This window comes from Chanos chanos, chromosome 11, assembly GCF_902362185.1.
Source record: "Chanos chanos chromosome 11, fChaCha1.1, whole genome shotgun sequence".
NCBI lineage: Eukaryota > Metazoa > Chordata > Actinopteri > Gonorynchiformes > Chanidae > Chanos > Chanos chanos.
The window spans coordinates 1493151-1510000 of record NC_044505.1 but is presented as its reverse complement, the minus strand read 5'-3'; the positions used below and the strand labels follow the sequence as shown (position 1 = coordinate 1510000).

The window sequence follows — 16850 nt, the reverse complement described above, 5'->3', positions numbered from 1 at the left end:
AAAGATCACTCGACACGACCTCAGAGAATGTGAACGTTTGGTCCTCTGCTGAAAATGAAGCTGTTTGTTGGTTTTGTTTGTTTATTTGTTTGGAAGGTTTGTTTCGGGGTTTTTTCCGGAAGTTTCATTCTCATGACGGATAAGCATCTTTGGAAACAGGGAGAGAGAGCGGGTCTCTGTGTTGACCTGTAACCACAGTACTGATCAAACAGAGGCTCTCTCAGAGAGGTAGTCCTCTTCCTCTCCCAACTGATCACTTAGCTTTTGTTCCCCTCGCTGCGTCTCTCTCTCTCTCTCTCTCTCTCTCTCTCTCTCTCCTTCTCTCTCTCTCTCTCTCTCTCTCTCCTTCTCTCTCTCTCTCTCTCTCTCTCTCTCTCTCTCTCCTTCTGTCGCTTTGTTAGCTGGTTTCCAGGCGACCAAAGCCCCAGAGCTAGGGAGTTCTCCTGCTCTCTGATTGTACACAGACCCGGGAGAACAAACGCTATTGGGCAGACATTCTCTCCAGAACCCAATCGAAGTCATTTTGGTCTTAGCTGAAGTGGATTTACATGTTCAGACCAAAATGATAAAAGAGAGACAGATCGTTGTCTCCTCTGCATACCTGTGAGTTTGTCTCTGTGCCTTCCCTCACACTTAGATAGTTATCAAACTCATGTCTGTGTGTGTGTGTGCGTGTGAGAGAGTGGCTGTGTTCAGTCTCTCTCTCTTTTTGTGGATGTTATGTGTGTGTGTGTGTGTGAGTGTGTCAGGGAGGAATAAAAGCGGCAGGGACCTTTAAAACATTCATGTGGAGTGTCACTGGATCCCAGGTGCTGTTTTACCCATAATGCATTGCGGTGACCATCTACCTGAACACTCAAATCAGAGTCGTATGGAGACAGGTAACCCATGTCCACTTTCTTTAGTTTAAATGTGATGTAATCTTTTTGTTTCACAACCTCATGATAATTTGCTGTATTTCCCCATTTGGCACCAGCCCCAGTCTTTACTGTGTTCAGTAACATGACTGAATAATCGCAACAAGATAAAAGGGTGATAAAAGTTTCCATTTTGGACCAAGTGAATGAAAGTGGTTTTGTGTTAATGTGGTACCATAGTTTACCCCTGGGCCGGTCTCATCTCGACCCCCCCGCCCCTGCCCTGCCCCGCCCCTGCCTCAGGCGTTCAGGGACAGATCTGAACCAAGAGTCTTTGTTTATGTGATGTGTTACCTCGTGTGTGTGTGTGACCATCAGATGTCAAAAGCCTTTATTGAGCTTTGACTCTTATTTGAATGTGGCTGGAGATAACAGTCAAATTGAGGGGTAAGCCAGCTGTGTGGATCTCTCTGACGAGCGTATGGATTTAAACATGCGTTATCTCTTCGTTCCCTTGTCTCTGTCATCTGTCGCTCTCTGACTCCAGCCCCCTGTTGAGTCACGTTAGCGTTTCTGAGGAGTCAGAGACAGACACACCCAGAGTCATCTCACCCTGCCGCTGTTCGCTGAGTCGATGGCCGCTCGCGTCGGAATTCCGCGCTCCCATTCAAACGAACGTTCACGATATGGATCCATGTGACGCATGTGAGTTTGGGATCAGGGGCCGACCGTGTTGTTGTTTTTCGTGGTTTTTCCGTTTAATAATAACAGCGATAAGAGGAAGAAAATGGTGTCACTGCATACAGGAAGAGTTTGTTTAGTTTTTGTCATCAAGGTTTTGGTTTAAAGCTGCTGTGCGATGGTGAAGGTCCCGGAGGCTGAAATGAACACACTGAACTGAGAGCAGTGGGACTGTGTGAGTCTGAGGTCTTGCTTGGCAGATCTCTGTTCCAGGTACACCTGTGGCCTTCAGGCATCGACGGTAAACCGACGTTAACCCTCCAGCGTTAAAACTCCGCAGACCTGTCAGTGGAATGTTTCAAAACCTCATCTTTAGATTGTAATCTAGAATTTATTTATTTAATCTATATTTAGGTAGTCTGATAAGGGGATGACTTATTTATTTGTTTTTGTTTTGTTTTATTTCATTTGTTTTCTGACGCAACACAGGCCACTTTGACCCACATTGTGAAAGTTTCCTTTTACATTTCATCATGTGATTCTGATCTTGCTTTTACAGTGTGCTGTTAAAAAGGATGATTAACTCCAGCAGTTACCACATGTCACTTCTGGTAAAGGTGAATGAATGACCTTGACTTAGGCTGACTCTGCACGTGTGTTTAACCATCGTAGGGTCATTACACACACACACTGTGTCTCTGTAAAGAGGGACAGTCCTGTGAAAAAGTGCAGGGCAGACAGAGGGTGGGGACTGACTGTGGGTTCTTGGTTCTGGGTACCAAGGTTCTGGTGTGATGTCGGCATGTCAGTCTGTGTTTGAACTCTCCCAGTCTTTCACAGTGGTACCCGTGCGCTGAGTTGGGATCCCGAGCTGACAGGGAGTGGCTCTGAGTTAGCTGACTGGGACTGTGAGTGTGAGTGTTGGGCGTGGGTCGTTGTTATCATCACGCGATCCATGAAGAGCAACTCAAATAGGGATGATGCAGCTGGATTGAAACAAACAAACACCTTATTACGCCTCAGAAACAAAAAAACACCTTATTACGCCTCAGAAACGAACAAACACCTTATTACGCCTCAGAAACGAACAAACACCTTATTACGCCTCAGAAACACATGTTTGTCAGTGCAGTGGAGCAGAGCACGCAGGTGGTGCTTTACAGAGCAGTGGAAGGAAAGGTCACAAGGTCACATGAGTTATTCACCTCATTGCAAACAGGCCCGGGAGTGAGAGTGTGGTGTGCGTCAGACCAAAGTGCCTGTTTCACAGTGCCTGGAGTTCTCTCTGCCTGGTTGGTTTGTGGAGCGTGTTTTGCGGCTGCGGTTTAGGTTTAGGCTCAGGCCTGTGCGTGAGGCTGAGGGGAAAAGTATGAAGCCCTGTCAGAGCCGCGGCCCTGCAGTGAAACGGTTCTGTCCCGATGGGAACGGACTCCTCACAGAACGACTGTGTCCCTCACGCACACACGGGATGTGGGCCTCTCTAAATGGTTCTCTGACCGGTTCTTTGACTGGCTCACTGAACGGTTCTCTGACTGGTTCTCTGAATGTAGAGAAAAGTGTTCAGGTCTCTCTCTGTCATCAGTTCTCAGCCCAGCGGGACGCTCATGACAGACTCTGGAGCACTATCTGACAGGGTGTCTTCCGCCGCAGTAAAACAACATGTGACAGGAATTTATCATGTGAGAATGTTGAGACATCGTGCGCGCTGTGTTTGCGGTGTTTGTAATGTAGTTAGCCATGATGTGAGAGTCTGTTTGTCTTGGGTTTAGTCGTAGCAAATTTTTGGATCTTTATTTGAGGTGTCAGCTGACAGTGGGTGGAGGTCCTATATAAAGGATGTTTATGCTGCTTAGAGTGTGTGTGTGTGCGTGCGCGCACGCATGTGTATGTGAGTGTGTGTGTGTGTGCGCGCGCGCGCATGTGTATGTGTGTGTGTGTGTGTGCACGCGAGAGTGTGTGTTTGCCTGTTTCAGACAACTCGCTGTAGTGTCTGATGTTATCAGCACAACTCAAGATGTGATCCTAGACTCGTAGAGCAGAACTCTGAACAATGAACTGAGAGAAACAACTTTCTATAGGAGGAAAAAAAACCTCTTTCATTCTTCTCTTTTATGATGTTAGTTTTTCGCCCAAACAGTCATCTTCACACATAGGCTGTGGTTGATGTTTGCCTGGCACTTGAGCGAAGCGTAGTCAGAGAGAGGTTTGTCCTTGGCAGTTGTTTCGTTCTGTTGCATTGTTGGACAGAGTAGTAGGAACTTCTGTAAACCTACAGTGATTTTAAATAGCCCTCAGAAACTTAGCATTGCTTGTTGCTAGGGAACTGTGCAACCGTGACAACAAGAAGAGTGAGAATACCGATCCTAATCTCTCTCTCTCTCTCTCTCTCTGTCTCTCTCTCTCTCTCTCTCTCTCTCTCTCTCCCTCTCTCTCTGTCTCTCTCTCTCTCTCTCTGTCTCTCTCTCTCTCTATCTCTCTGTCTCTCTCTCTATCTCTCTCTGTCTCTCTCTCTCTATCTCTCTCTCTCTGTCTCACTCTCTCTATCTCTCTGTCTCTCTCTCTATCTCTCTCTGTCTCTCTCTCTATCTCTCTCTCTCTCTCTCTCTCTCTCTCTCTCTCTCTCTCTCCCTCTCTCTCTCTCTCTCTCTCTCACTCTCTCTCTCTCTCACTCTCTCTCTGTCTCTCTGTCTCTCTCTCTCTCTCTCACTCTCTCTCTGTCTCTCTCTCTCTGTCTCTCTCTCTCACTCTCACTCTCTCCCACTCTATCTCTCTGTCTCTCTCTCTCTCTCTCTCTAGATTTCACTATCTCTCTCTCTCTCTCACTCTATCTCTCTGTCTCTCACTCTATCTCTCTGTCTCTCTCTCTCTCTCTCTCTCACTCTATCTCTCTCTCTCTGTCTCTCTCTATCTGTCTCTCTCTATCTATCTCTCTGTCTCTCTCTCTCTCTCACTCTCACTCTCTCCCACTCTATCTCTCTGTCTCTCTCTCTCTCACTCTCTCTCACTCTATCTCTCTGTCTCTCTCTCTCTAGATTTCACTATCTCTCTCTCTCTCTCTCTCACTCTATCTCTCTCTCTTTCTCTCTCACTCTCTCTCTGTAGATTTCACTATCTCTCTGCCTTGCTCTCTCTTTATCACTCTCTTTCTTTCTATCTCTTTATCTTGTTCTCTCTCTCTGTCTCTATCTATCTCTCTATCTTGTTCTCTCTCTCTCTGGCCTTGGTGGTGTTGAGTGTGGGTGAACTAGCTTGTTATTCTGTCGTGTTCTATAGGTTTCAGGTTACAGTTGTTAAGTGCCGTAGGGTGGCAGTGGGGAGGTTGGGGAAACAGCCCGGTGATTGGATGATCGCAGGTTTGATTTCTGAACACTGGGCAAGCAGGAGTGTGTAACAGCGGATGTTTGATACACTCTTGAGTACGTGAGTTAGTAGTGGAGACGCCCCGTAACCATGCAGTCGCCCAGTAACCAAGCATCCCTGAGCATTTTGGCTCAGGTTGATCCTGATTGGATGATGACTGTCAGGTTGATCCTGATTGGATGATGGCTGATATGAAGAGAACTGTTTCGTGTGCTGGGTGAGAGAAAGGAGCCACATGACTTCATAAACACGGTCAACAGATCATGTACAGAGTGTGGTTTATCTATTCAACTACATCAAAACAGTCAGACCCAAGCACATTTATGATCAACACACTTCCACTGTTTTGTTTTTTTTTACTGGAGAGATGGAGTGATTGGTCAGTTACACTGGATTAGGGCTGCATTTGAAATGACCGAGTGGAAGCGTGAGATTCTTAATCCCTCATTCACTGCAGAGAGGTGAGAGCTCTGAGATTAACAGAAGTCTGAGTTGTCACGGTAACGGTATGGGGTTCATAAACCGTTTAAATGTGAGTGTGAAGGAGCCTGAGGAGAACTGCCATCCAGGTGAGCTTGTCTTCCTGACATGATGTCACTCCACATCTGACCAGTCAGAAACACAGCTCACTGGCCTATTAAGCATATATCCATGTGTTCACACCATCTCCTATCAATCCTCAGCAGTGAAATCAAACAAAATTAAAGTATAACTATCATCAGAATAATATTATGGGCCAATACGGAGTCAGTGCCTGCTGATTTTGACTGAAATGTCAGCGCTGAGACAGACTGAGGAGAGAAGTGTGGATGGTGAACTTGGCAAAAAAGAAATCTTTCAGAACCCATTACCATGGAAACCAGTGATGATTCTGTGGTGATAACCAAGGTCTAAACCAGGCTGTGTGTTCTTGCCGTGGCATCAGCGCCGTTGTCTGGCTGGTTTTTTTTTATTTGAGTCAGACACAGATTGTGTTTGCGGACTGTGGCATCCATTGTCTTTGTGTTAATGATCTGAGTCTAATCAGATAGTGTGTGTGTGTTTGATGGGTGTGTTGTGAGCTGAGTTCTGTTGTTCCCCTTTATGTAAAGTATTTCCTGTGGAACTGGAAGTTAGTGATTTTTCACATTTTTATTTACACACACACACACACACACCCCACACACTCAGGACAGTACACACAGACACACACACACACAGAGAGTGAGCGTGCGAGCCCTGGCCATGGGCGAAGCAGCATGCAGTGACCACTGGATGGCAGCTCTGTTACACCAGTCAAGTCTGTGTCTGCTCTTCAGCTTTGACAGTGGAGTGTGTTAACTGTTCTGACTGTGTGTGTGTGTGTGTGTGTGTGTGTGTGTGTGTGTGTGTGTGTGTGTGTGTGTGTGTGTGTGTGTGTGTGTATGTGTGCTATAGGTGACCATGACGGAGGAGTCTCACAGAAGCCCAGCAGCGGAGATCTCAGTCACCAGCAACGGAGACACAGACCAGAGTCACGAAGAGGTGTTTCAGAGGGTAGGCTACACACAAACACACATATATACACACACACACACACACGTGCACATACACACCCCATGTAGACTCCTACTGGACAGACCAGAATCATGAAGGAGTGTTTCAGAGGTAGAGCTTTCAAACATGTGCACCAACACACACACACACACACACACACTAGCCCACATAGTCATACTAATCACACACACACACACACTAGCCCACATAGTCATACTAATCACTCACACACACACACACACTAGCCCACATAGTCATACTAATCACACACACACACACTAGCCCACATAGGCATACTAATCACTCACGCACACACACACACTAGCCCACATAGTCATACTAATCACACACACACACACTAGCCCACATAGGCATACTAATCACACACACACACACACACACATGTACAATATGTTGTGCCAATGGTATGAGAAAATCTGGTTAATGGTCCTTTGTGAATATTAGACTTAATACTAATATCACTTTGCTGTAACCATAACCTTCTTTTGGAACCTGAACCCAGTAAAATTACAAATATTCTGAAAACCTCTATTTATAGCTTAGCGCTCTGAACACTGAGCCTAGAAATTATTCAGAATAACTCTTCATTAGCCATACATATAATAAATAACAACATTAAAGTAGCAAGTACAATAATACTCTTCAAATTCAGTACTTCTACGATTCTTGGTGGAGACGAGTGGGACAGAACGGACGGACTTACATTACGGCTGATACAACCGGATCTCAACCGGAGCTGAACCTTAGCGCAGCTGAACTGAACTGTAGGATAGTAGAGTCTGGCGTTTTATCTGATTTGCAGACAGGGGGTGCTGCTATCCTTTTGGGGGTGTCTCTTTCTGAAAGGAGGAGACACTCCTTGGAATTTGGGGGGATGGGGATAGAGAGGCAGAGTGAGAATGATAGAGAGAGATAAGGAACAGTGAAAAAGAGGGAGAGAGTGTGTACAGAACTGCAGCTTTAATTACTAAGGCACACTTAAGGTTAACAAATGTCCTTTTCCTTTATGAAAGCTGCACAGTGTCCGCCTGACACAATTTTCTTTAACACACTGCAGTCCATACCAGTCAGTCCCTCACTGCATGCTGAGTCCATACCAGTCAGACCAGTCAGTCCCTCACTGCATGCTGAGATGCTGTGACCACTCCCTTCTCTGTGTGTGTGTGTGTGTGTGTGTGTGCGTGCATATGTCCATGCGTGTGCGCTCTCATTGTGTGAGATTACACTTGAACATACATGTCCCAGAGACATGACCACAACTCCCAGCAAAGCGAACAATAAGTCAACAAACAACCTTCCTGATAGGACCACACATCACGTGACATCACTGTTAACCTGATACTTCACCTGCTGCATCACTCTCCACTGTCCAGCAGCTGTGTCTGAAACTCAGCTCAGCTGTGTTAATGTCTGTGTATGAGAGATTTCTGCTGTAAAACTCTGTATGTGTGTGTGTGTGTGTGTGTGTGCGCGTGCGCGTTTGTTTTGAGGTTAGTGTGATCAGTCCAGAGTCAGACCGACAGGTTCTTGGCATTGTCTCATATTACGTGCGCGCGCACACACACACACACACAGAGGCTTTAGCTCTGCTGAGTCCTCTAGTCTCTCTCACTGTGTTTGGGTCAGTAATCTGACCCCCTCCCTCACCAGTACTCTGTGTTGTCTCTACTGATAAACGTTCCTGTGAGTTACAATGCTTCCCAAATTCCCCCCTTAATACTTACCTTTGACTCAACAAGAGGACCTATCACTCCACTCAAATCCACCGCGGATTTCTTGGAACTTTTTGAAGATATGGTTTGTTTACCTCAGATCTTCCAGCAGAAGTGGTGTATAGCAGGTAATATGTTTAAATGTGTGTGTTTTGGGAAGGTGTGTTTTGGGGGGGGGGGGGTGTACCCACACACACACACAGAGCAGGACTACACTCCGCTACACTCATTATAGACGGATAAGTAGATGGATGGATGGATGGATGGATGGATGGATGGACGGATGGAAGTGCCTGTGATGTGGTTTAAAGGAAAACGGTTCGTCTGGCCAGTAGTTGTGGGCGTGGCTATAGGGAAGCCTGTCTCTCTCAGACTGGGCATGCTCACTGAAGCCTGTCGGATTAGACATGGCAGAAACAGCACATGAAAATTTACCATTAATCTGTATGTTAAAATGCTGACAGATGGTGAGTGCCGGGGCCAGTGCAGTCAGTCATATGTAGACCAGTAAACCCTGCCCCTCCCCCCCCCCCCCCCCCCCCAGGGCTTTTTACTGTGGCACCAACCAACGGTTATAGTTAATGCCCAGCCATAAAAGAATGTTGCCCCCTTGGGGAGTGGAGGATGCATGGGTGTGAAGTTATGCTGTGATTTACATTAGTAATATTGGCCCTCTACATAAAACCACATTAATTATTCACTGAATTGTAATATTTGACAGTGTGGGCAACATGACACTGTTGATTCATTTGAATGTGGGTGTAATCTACATCATGTGGGTGGAAGATAAATTTTCTCACTGATAGTATTTCTTTGCCAGACTTTTAAGATAACAGTTTTTATGGCTGCATTGTGTATTAGTTCATAGGTTAAGCCAAGCCCTGTATTTAGAGATGGCGGAGGAAAAATGGCTACATCCTGGTAGTGGGTGGGAAGTCTCAGTTGGTTGCTCAGCAACATTGACTCTCATTGTGATGCTGTGGTTCTCCTTTCTCCAGGACCTGTCACATGCTGTGCCCTCTGGACCAATCATGTCGCAGACTCACGCCATCCCTGACAAGTTAGGAATGACTACTGAAGGCATTGTTGAAGTGGGACCATACAGAGGTACGTCGTCCAATCAGAAAAGAGTTCAGTAATTTATAATGCAATTCTCAGACATGTTTATCTATGGTCTCGTTTACTATTCCACTTAATGTATTTTTCATCTGAAGTTCTGCCCATTAAATCTGTACATTAGAGTAAACAGTGGTTTGTTGGTTATGAGATGCAGCTCCGTAACCTGAGGGTTTTAGGTTCAAATCCCGAGCACAACAGATCTCTGCTGCAGTCAATCTGGGAAACACACTTAACTCCAAGGTCATGACCTTCAGCAGAGAAAACGTGTAGCTTGCTCCAATCGACAACGTCAGCTAAATGAATGAAGACATAGTGTCCTTGGCTTGATTTAAGCAGTGATCAGTACTGCACATAAATATTCAACGTCAGCATTTGCAGTAGACTGTCCACTGATTTTGTTATTTCCTTGCAGATGTCATTACTAAAACTAGAGCGTGTTGTTTTGTTCCCCATCATTTGTTCTCAGGACACAAACATACACATGCGTACACACGCGCGCGTGCACTATTTGCCCATTTAAAATCAGCCTGTGTTCGTTTACTTTCCCTCACAACAACTCTCCAGCCCCGTATGAATGGGTGGGTGGAGAGGGTGAGATTTGAATTTGAAAAAGGAGACGTCCTGGCGCATCTAATGAGTCGTCTGTGATCTTTATTTATTAGCCATCTCCCCCTTTCATTACTGTGTCGTTGTTATAAATGTGTATGTTAATTAATTCGCCGGATAGAAACCTGTTGACGCTGGTGTGCGCGAGCTCCTCTCAGCACGCTCATGCTCCGTCAAGTGCGTTTATGAAACGTGTTTCTGAAGTCAGAGAACTGTTACGGTTACTTCCCCAGTTTGACAGTTCCTGCCGTTAGGAGGATCACAGTTTGTGAAATGAGAGTTGAATCAATGCAGACATTAACATGTATTTGATGTTAAGAAGCGAGACAGATAGAAACGAACACGAACAAAACCAAACAGCGACGACAACAAACGGCGCAGTTCGATTTATTTTTTACCACCAAAATGATGCTGAACTGTTGAGCCTTTTCAGCAGAAATGGATGACGTGACTGTGTTATGTAAACGTAAATAGATGCCGTGAACTTGAGAAAATGCCGGTTTCTAAAAACTGACCCTTGTTACTTATATGTTCTCTTTCTCACCAGAACGGTGGAAAATCGTGAATGTTCAGTTGAGTTTGACAGTCTTATTTTTTAACCAGCGATGATAACCAGACTCATTAATCGGTTATCAAAATCCTTGGCCATTTTTAGGATCAGCAAGCCAGCCCACGACCCCCACCGTGGCTCCCAGTCCTGCGGCCGCTAGCCGGCTAGCTCGGCCGGCAAGCGATAGTCAGGTGGAGAGCGGGACAGGTACCTCACGTGAGAGATGCCGCTTCACACCCTCTCTCTCTCTCTCTCTTTCCCTCTCTCTCTCTCTGTCTCTGCCCCCCGCGCTAACTAACGTTCGCCGCGCCGCTAACGTTAGCAACACCGATGATGTTGGTGCCGCTAACCACACCGAAATTGAACCACTGAATGGCAATAGCTCCCGTTCTAACCATTCACGATGATTTGCTTTTCAGTTCAGATGAAGAGCGGCACACTCTGTATTAGAACAACTCAGAGCGTTGAGACTATGTGTGAAGTATTGCGCGGACCGTTTAAATGTGTTTTCTTGAGTCCAAGAATGGTTTCAACAGAGGCATTATTGCATTTGATGGTGGAGTGGAAATTTTGGCGTGAAGAGCAGCAAAAAAAAAAAAAAAAAAAAGCCCCTAAAACAACATCCTCCCAGGTCCACAGACCTGTCAATCAAATCTTTTGCACAGTTGTCTCAGACGATCTCCTACCCCCTCCCTGTCCCCCTCTCTCTCTCTTTCATTCCTCGAATCTGGGACTTTAGTGGATGCAGTAATTTCAGACAACATGAAGAACGCTTTTCCGGTTGCTTGTGGCTGGTTTGCTTGCTGATAAACACAGATCTTTTGAAGTCTCCTGCCTGACTCTTCTGTTCATATGTTCTGGAGACATATGATGGAATGCTGATAATACCCCTTTTGCTTGTTCCCTGTCTCTAGTTTTTTCCAGAAGATTCTGCTGCAGAATCTTAATCCCTCTTATAGTTCTGCTGACTCTGCTGACTTTAATCTAGTGCTCTTGCAGGTTTCAGGAGTTCCTCTTCATTTCCCTGGAAATCTATAACTGCTTCCTGTCTGATTTCCACTTTTAAAGTTGTAGAGAATTGCTATTATTGTTGCATGTGTTCACTTTATTGCACTTTCAAAAAGCAAGTTTATCAGAAGTACATGAATTGTATCATACGACTGCGTAATGATAATATAAAGGTAAACTTTTACATCTTTCTCTGTAGCGTTTAGCTAGTATTGCTAGAAATGTCCTTGTGCTTTGAAATGTTGCCATAGTTTCCTCTCGGGAGCAACGAACAGCAACCCTGCTCCCAAACAGACATGCCTCTCAGTGGTTTGACATTGTCGACAGTCCTGGCAGTGATAGGATAGGAGGATGGTGTGGATTATGTGTCGAGAGACTGATTTTCCCGCTGACTTTCGCTGTTTTCTGTTCAGATGCCAATAAAGGACAGGCAAAGAGTGGGGCTCTGGTGCTGGCAGATGACATGAGAAACCCAGCGCTCGAGAAACTGGAACTGGTCAGAAAATGGAGCATCAACACGTATAAAGTGGGTGAACATCTCTCTCTCTCTCTCTCCCTCCCTCTCTCCCGCTCTCTTTCTCTCTCTTTCTCTCTCTCTCCCTCCCTCTCTCCCGCTCTCTTTCTCTCTCTCTCTGCCTCCTTCCCTCCCGCTCTCTTTCTCCCTCCCTGTCTCTCTCTCTCTCTCTCTCTCTCCCTGTCTTTCTCCAATCCAATTAAGATCTCCACAGGGGTTATTCTCCTCTGCCATCCTACCATCTGTGGCTGTTGTTACACACACACACACACACACACACACACACACTCTGCCCTCTCGTTCTCATATACACATCCATACAGTGTGAATATGATTACTAAATGTGTGAAATGCTGCTGTAACAGTGATTGGCCTCAGACATCAGTGGTCAGCACCTCATCAGGCTCATTCATCTAAACTGGGAATTTGACTGGTTTGACTTTATTTTCCTGACTGATGATGTCTCAAGTCACTGAGAAGAATCGATAATAAAGGAGACAGTCCTCGGTCGTTAGGCCCAATACCCGTCTGCTTTTTCTGGACACGTTAGAACTCACAGCAGCACTATGCCCTGTGTTACACACGAATAAGACTGTCAGCAGCAGACATGAGAAGACTGAGTCTTCCGTGTTCACAGTAAAACTTCACCGTGTGATTTTCCACTGTTCGCTCTGTCTGCGAGAGCAGAGATTCAACATTACCATCTCTTCGTTGACATTAGCGCTAGTTTTGATTTGAGTTCTCTTCATGTTCCTCGCAGTGCACTAAGCAGATATTATCGGAGAAGTTGGGTCGCGGTTCCCGGACGGTGGATCTGGAGCTGGAGGCTCAGATCGAGGTTCTCAGAGACAACAAGCGGAAATATGAACATGTGATCAAACTGGCACAGACGCTGACCAATCAGCTCACACAGATGATGCAGACGCAGCGGCAGCTGGGAGACGCCTTTGCAGACCTCAGTCTCAAATCACCCGAACTGCATGTGAGTAAACACACACACACACACACAGACACACGCGTGCACACACACACATGCCAACAGCATTTCTGTTTTGACGTCTGTCCACTTCCAAGCTCTGTTGCTGTAGCATCAGGACGTTAAAAAACAGAAGTCCAGTCCGTCCACACAGGGCTCTCTGGCCGTGAAGACACACCTGTCGCCTCCAGAGACCGACAGAGCCACCGCCGCGATAACGTAGTGATATCATAGTCATTCGATATGATAACGTAGTGATATCCAATGGGAACATGAAGAGCAGGGTTCTGTTCCAAGAGCTAACGGAGAAAGAGTCTAACGTAACTGTGAACCATAACACACAGGAGAACATAAGAACACTGAGGGTCTTAATGTGAACCATAACACACAGGAGAACATAAGAACACTGAGGGCTTAATGTGAACCATAACACACAGGAGAACATAAGAACACTGAGGGTCTTAATGTGAACCATAACACACAGGAGAACATAAGAGCACTGAGGGTCTTAATGTGAACCATAACACACAGGAGAACATAAGAACACTGAGGGTCTTAATGTGAACCATAACACACAGGAGAACATAAGAACACTGAGGGTCTTAATGTGAACCATAACACACAGGAGAACATAAGAACACTGAGGGTCTTAATGTGAACCATAACACACAGGAGAACATAAGAGCACTTAGGGTCTTAATGTGAACCATAACACACAGGAGAACATAAGAACACTGAGGGCTTAATGTGAACCATAACACACAGGAGAACATAAGAACACTGAGGGTCTTAATGTGAACCATAATACACAGGAGAACATAAGAACACTGAGGGTCTTAATGTGAACCATAACACACAGGAGAACATAAGAACACTGAGGGTCTTAATGTGAACCATAACACACAGGACAACATAAGAACACTGAGGGTCTTAATGTGAACCATAACACACAGGAGAACATAAGAACACTGAGGGTCTTAATGTGAGAGGGCTGGAGATGAGAGCAGAGGCGGGGTGTTGTAAGCGGATCATTCAGTCTCTGGTGGAGTGCGCTGTCCTACTGAAATAAAAGACACATCTGTTTTCTGCTGGCTCTTTTTACCAGACTGTTTTATTTATGACGTGTCAGCTTGCTGCTTCTTTAAATCACACTCAGTGGTCTGCCTGGGTCAGAGGGACTGATTTTAACGTTGTTGAGATGCATTAGTCATGACCTGGGGTTTTACGGTCGGTCGTTATGTATGAATCCAACACAAGCCCAAACGCCTACCGTCATGAGTTCCATACTTTTTTTTAAATTTAATTATCTCCTTGTGTTTTATTTTTGATGTCTTTATGACTGACACATTACTGTCCTGTTCATTATTCATGTGTCTTATCGACCACAGACGCACTCATTTCAGACGTGTGGGTAAATATGTGGCCTTGCATAAAATCTGTCACAGGTTTGAAAGGTGCAGTCACACATAGAGTCCTCATAAAATCTCTGTAATTTTATGTGTGTGTGTGTGCGTGCGTGCGTGTGTGTGTGCATGCGTTTTTCATCTTTGAAAGTTACATGTTGAATTGCTACCACCCCTGAATTCTGCTGGTTTGCAGAGTGTGTGTCTGTGTGTGTCTGTGTGTGTCTGTGTGTGTGTGAGTGTGTGTGAGTGTGTGTGTGAGTGTGTGTGAGTGTGTGTCTGTGTGTGTGTGAGTGTGTGTCTGTGTGAGTGTGTGTGTGTGTGTGTGTGTGTGTGTGTGTGTGTGTGTGTGTGTGTGTGCACTGTCTGATGATTATGATGATGATGATTAAGAGATGTGCGTATCTAAACCTTGTTTTAGGAGGAGTTTGGATATAACGCTGAAACCCAAAAGCTTCTGGCCAAAAATGGAGAAACTCTCTTAGGAGCCATCCAGTTCTTCATCTCCAGCGTCAACACGCTGGTGGACAAAACCATCGAGGACACTCTGATCAATGTCAAACAGTACGAGGTCGCCAGGTAAGACAGGACGACAGACATCAACGGACCCGCGGACACTGACAGACCCGCGGACACTGACAGACTGACTGACCTAACTTTAAGATGAAGGTCTTGGCCTCAGAGTGTTGTTTGTAGTTTAATTCACTGGTTTAATTCACTGGTTTAATTTAACTCTGTGTTTTATCCCCCATGTCTGTCATGACTCAGGGCCGCTAGTCAGTGATCATTTATGAATAGGTGAAACAATGTTTGGGAAAACAGAAATAAGGATATAATGACAGACATCTTTCATAGGCTGGTCTGCACGTGGATCCTGTGCTGTGAAATTTAAGGGTTTTGTGCTGAATATCTGTCTCATACAATCATGTCAGATAGTGTGAGTGTGAAATAATAGTTGAATGTGATGTGAATGTGAATGTGGAGTAATGTGAATGTGGAGTGATGTGAATGTAGAGTGATGTGAATGTGGAGTGATGTGAATGTGAATGTGGAGTGATGTGAATGTGAATGTGGAGTAATGTGAATGTGAATGTGGAGTAATGTGAATGTGAATGTGGAGTAATGTGAATGTGGAGTGATGTGAATGTGAATGTGGAGTGATGTGGATGTGAATGTGGAGTGATGTGGATGTGAATGTGGAGTGATGTGAATGTGACATAACAGTTGCATGTGGTTACATGTGTCTGTCCCTTGTCACTCTGAAGGCCTCTGTGAGTTGTTCCATGTAAATAACCATCAACTCTGAAGGATGAAGGTCCCAGGATGTCCTCTCTCTACACTCCTCAGATGTGCTTTTCTCCTCAAAAATCAGTGACATGACGTCCACTAGAGCGCCTCCCATAACCTTGCCGTGCTGAGCGTCCCTCCTGTTTGTTTGTCCTGCCGTAACAGGGTGGAATATGACGCTTACCGTACTGACCTGGAGGAGCTGAATTTGGGCCCACGGGACGCCAACACCCTGCCCAAGATCGAGCTTTCCCAGCAGCGCTTCCAGATCCATCGTGAGAAGTACGAGAAGATGCGGAATGACGTGTCAATCAAACTCAAATTCCTGGAGGAGAACAAGGTACGGGCCCTGCTTTTGAGGGGACGTTTTGACGCGACACTTTCCCCCCTTTCTGCACTAACACATACCAACCAGTTTGTTGTTGCAATGAATACGATCACCGCAAACCATCAACCCCGTAACTGACCAGTGCGTCATCAAAAACAGTTTTTTAGGTTGACGTTGGTTGTGTTATACAACAGTATATTGTATTTCTTTAGTGGCTGTTACCATTCCTAAGTTGAGGAAGAAAAGATCTTGTAACATGACCCTTTGACCTACCACTTCCTCATCCTCACCTTTCCTCAGGTGAAGGTTTTGCACAACCAGCTGGTCCTGTTTCATAACGCCATCGCAGCGTACTATGCTGGAAACCAACAACAGCTGGAACAGACGCTCAAACAGTTCCACATCAAACCCAAAATGCCCGGAGGGGACACCCCGTCCTGGCTGGAGGAGCACTGAACCGCTGCCCCCTGCACTTAGAATGAGTTGGTATGTTCCAGGAAGTGAAGAGAAGGTGACAACTCCAGAAATAGAAAGAAGAAATTTGTTCACTCCTTTAACAAAAAAAGTCTCTCTCTATCTCCCTCTCTCTCTCTCTCTCTCTCTCTCTCCCTCTCTCCCTCTCTCTCTCTCTCTCTCTCTCTCTCCCTCTCTCTCTCTCTCTCTCTCATTTCAGGACACTAAACATCCTTTCAGGAAATGAAAAACAAATGAGAAAAGAGCGTTTTAAAGAGTAACAGAGTTATGTTTATTTCTTTGAACGTAGGAAGTTGAATTTTAAAGTGAGGTGCTCTCCCTCTGTCCTTGAGGGAGTGTTTTTGTTTTTGTTTTTGTTTTTGTTTTTACTCTATCATGTGGGAAAACGACTGCCCGTGTGCTGTCTGTGTTTTGGAAACCATGGGACGTGCACTTTCTA

The 16850-nt window shown here is 45.5% G+C and overlaps 1 protein-coding gene across 1 annotated transcript in view; it reads left to right on the top strand.

Annotated features, from left to right (window-relative positions):
- The window catches only part of arfip1 (ADP-ribosylation factor interacting protein 1 (arfaptin 1)), an 18115-nt gene extending 1689 nt beyond the window's left edge, over positions 1-16426 (top strand). Inside the window, exons 2-9 of the mRNA XM_030788101.1 lie at positions 6315-6413; positions 9145-9253; positions 10527-10628; positions 11843-11955; positions 12704-12925; positions 14744-14901; positions 15775-15949; positions 16238-16426. Coding sequence (XP_030643961.1) covers positions 6321-6413; positions 9145-9253; positions 10527-10628; positions 11843-11955; positions 12704-12925; positions 14744-14901; positions 15775-15949; positions 16238-16393 — 1128 coding nt within the window. The 5' untranslated portion in view covers positions 6315-6320 and the 3' untranslated portion in view covers positions 16394-16426. The remainder of the gene's footprint in view (positions 1-6314; positions 6414-9144; positions 9254-10526; positions 10629-11842; positions 11956-12703; positions 12926-14743; positions 14902-15774; positions 15950-16237) is intronic.
- The last annotated feature ends 424 nt before the right edge of the window (positions 16427-16850 follow it).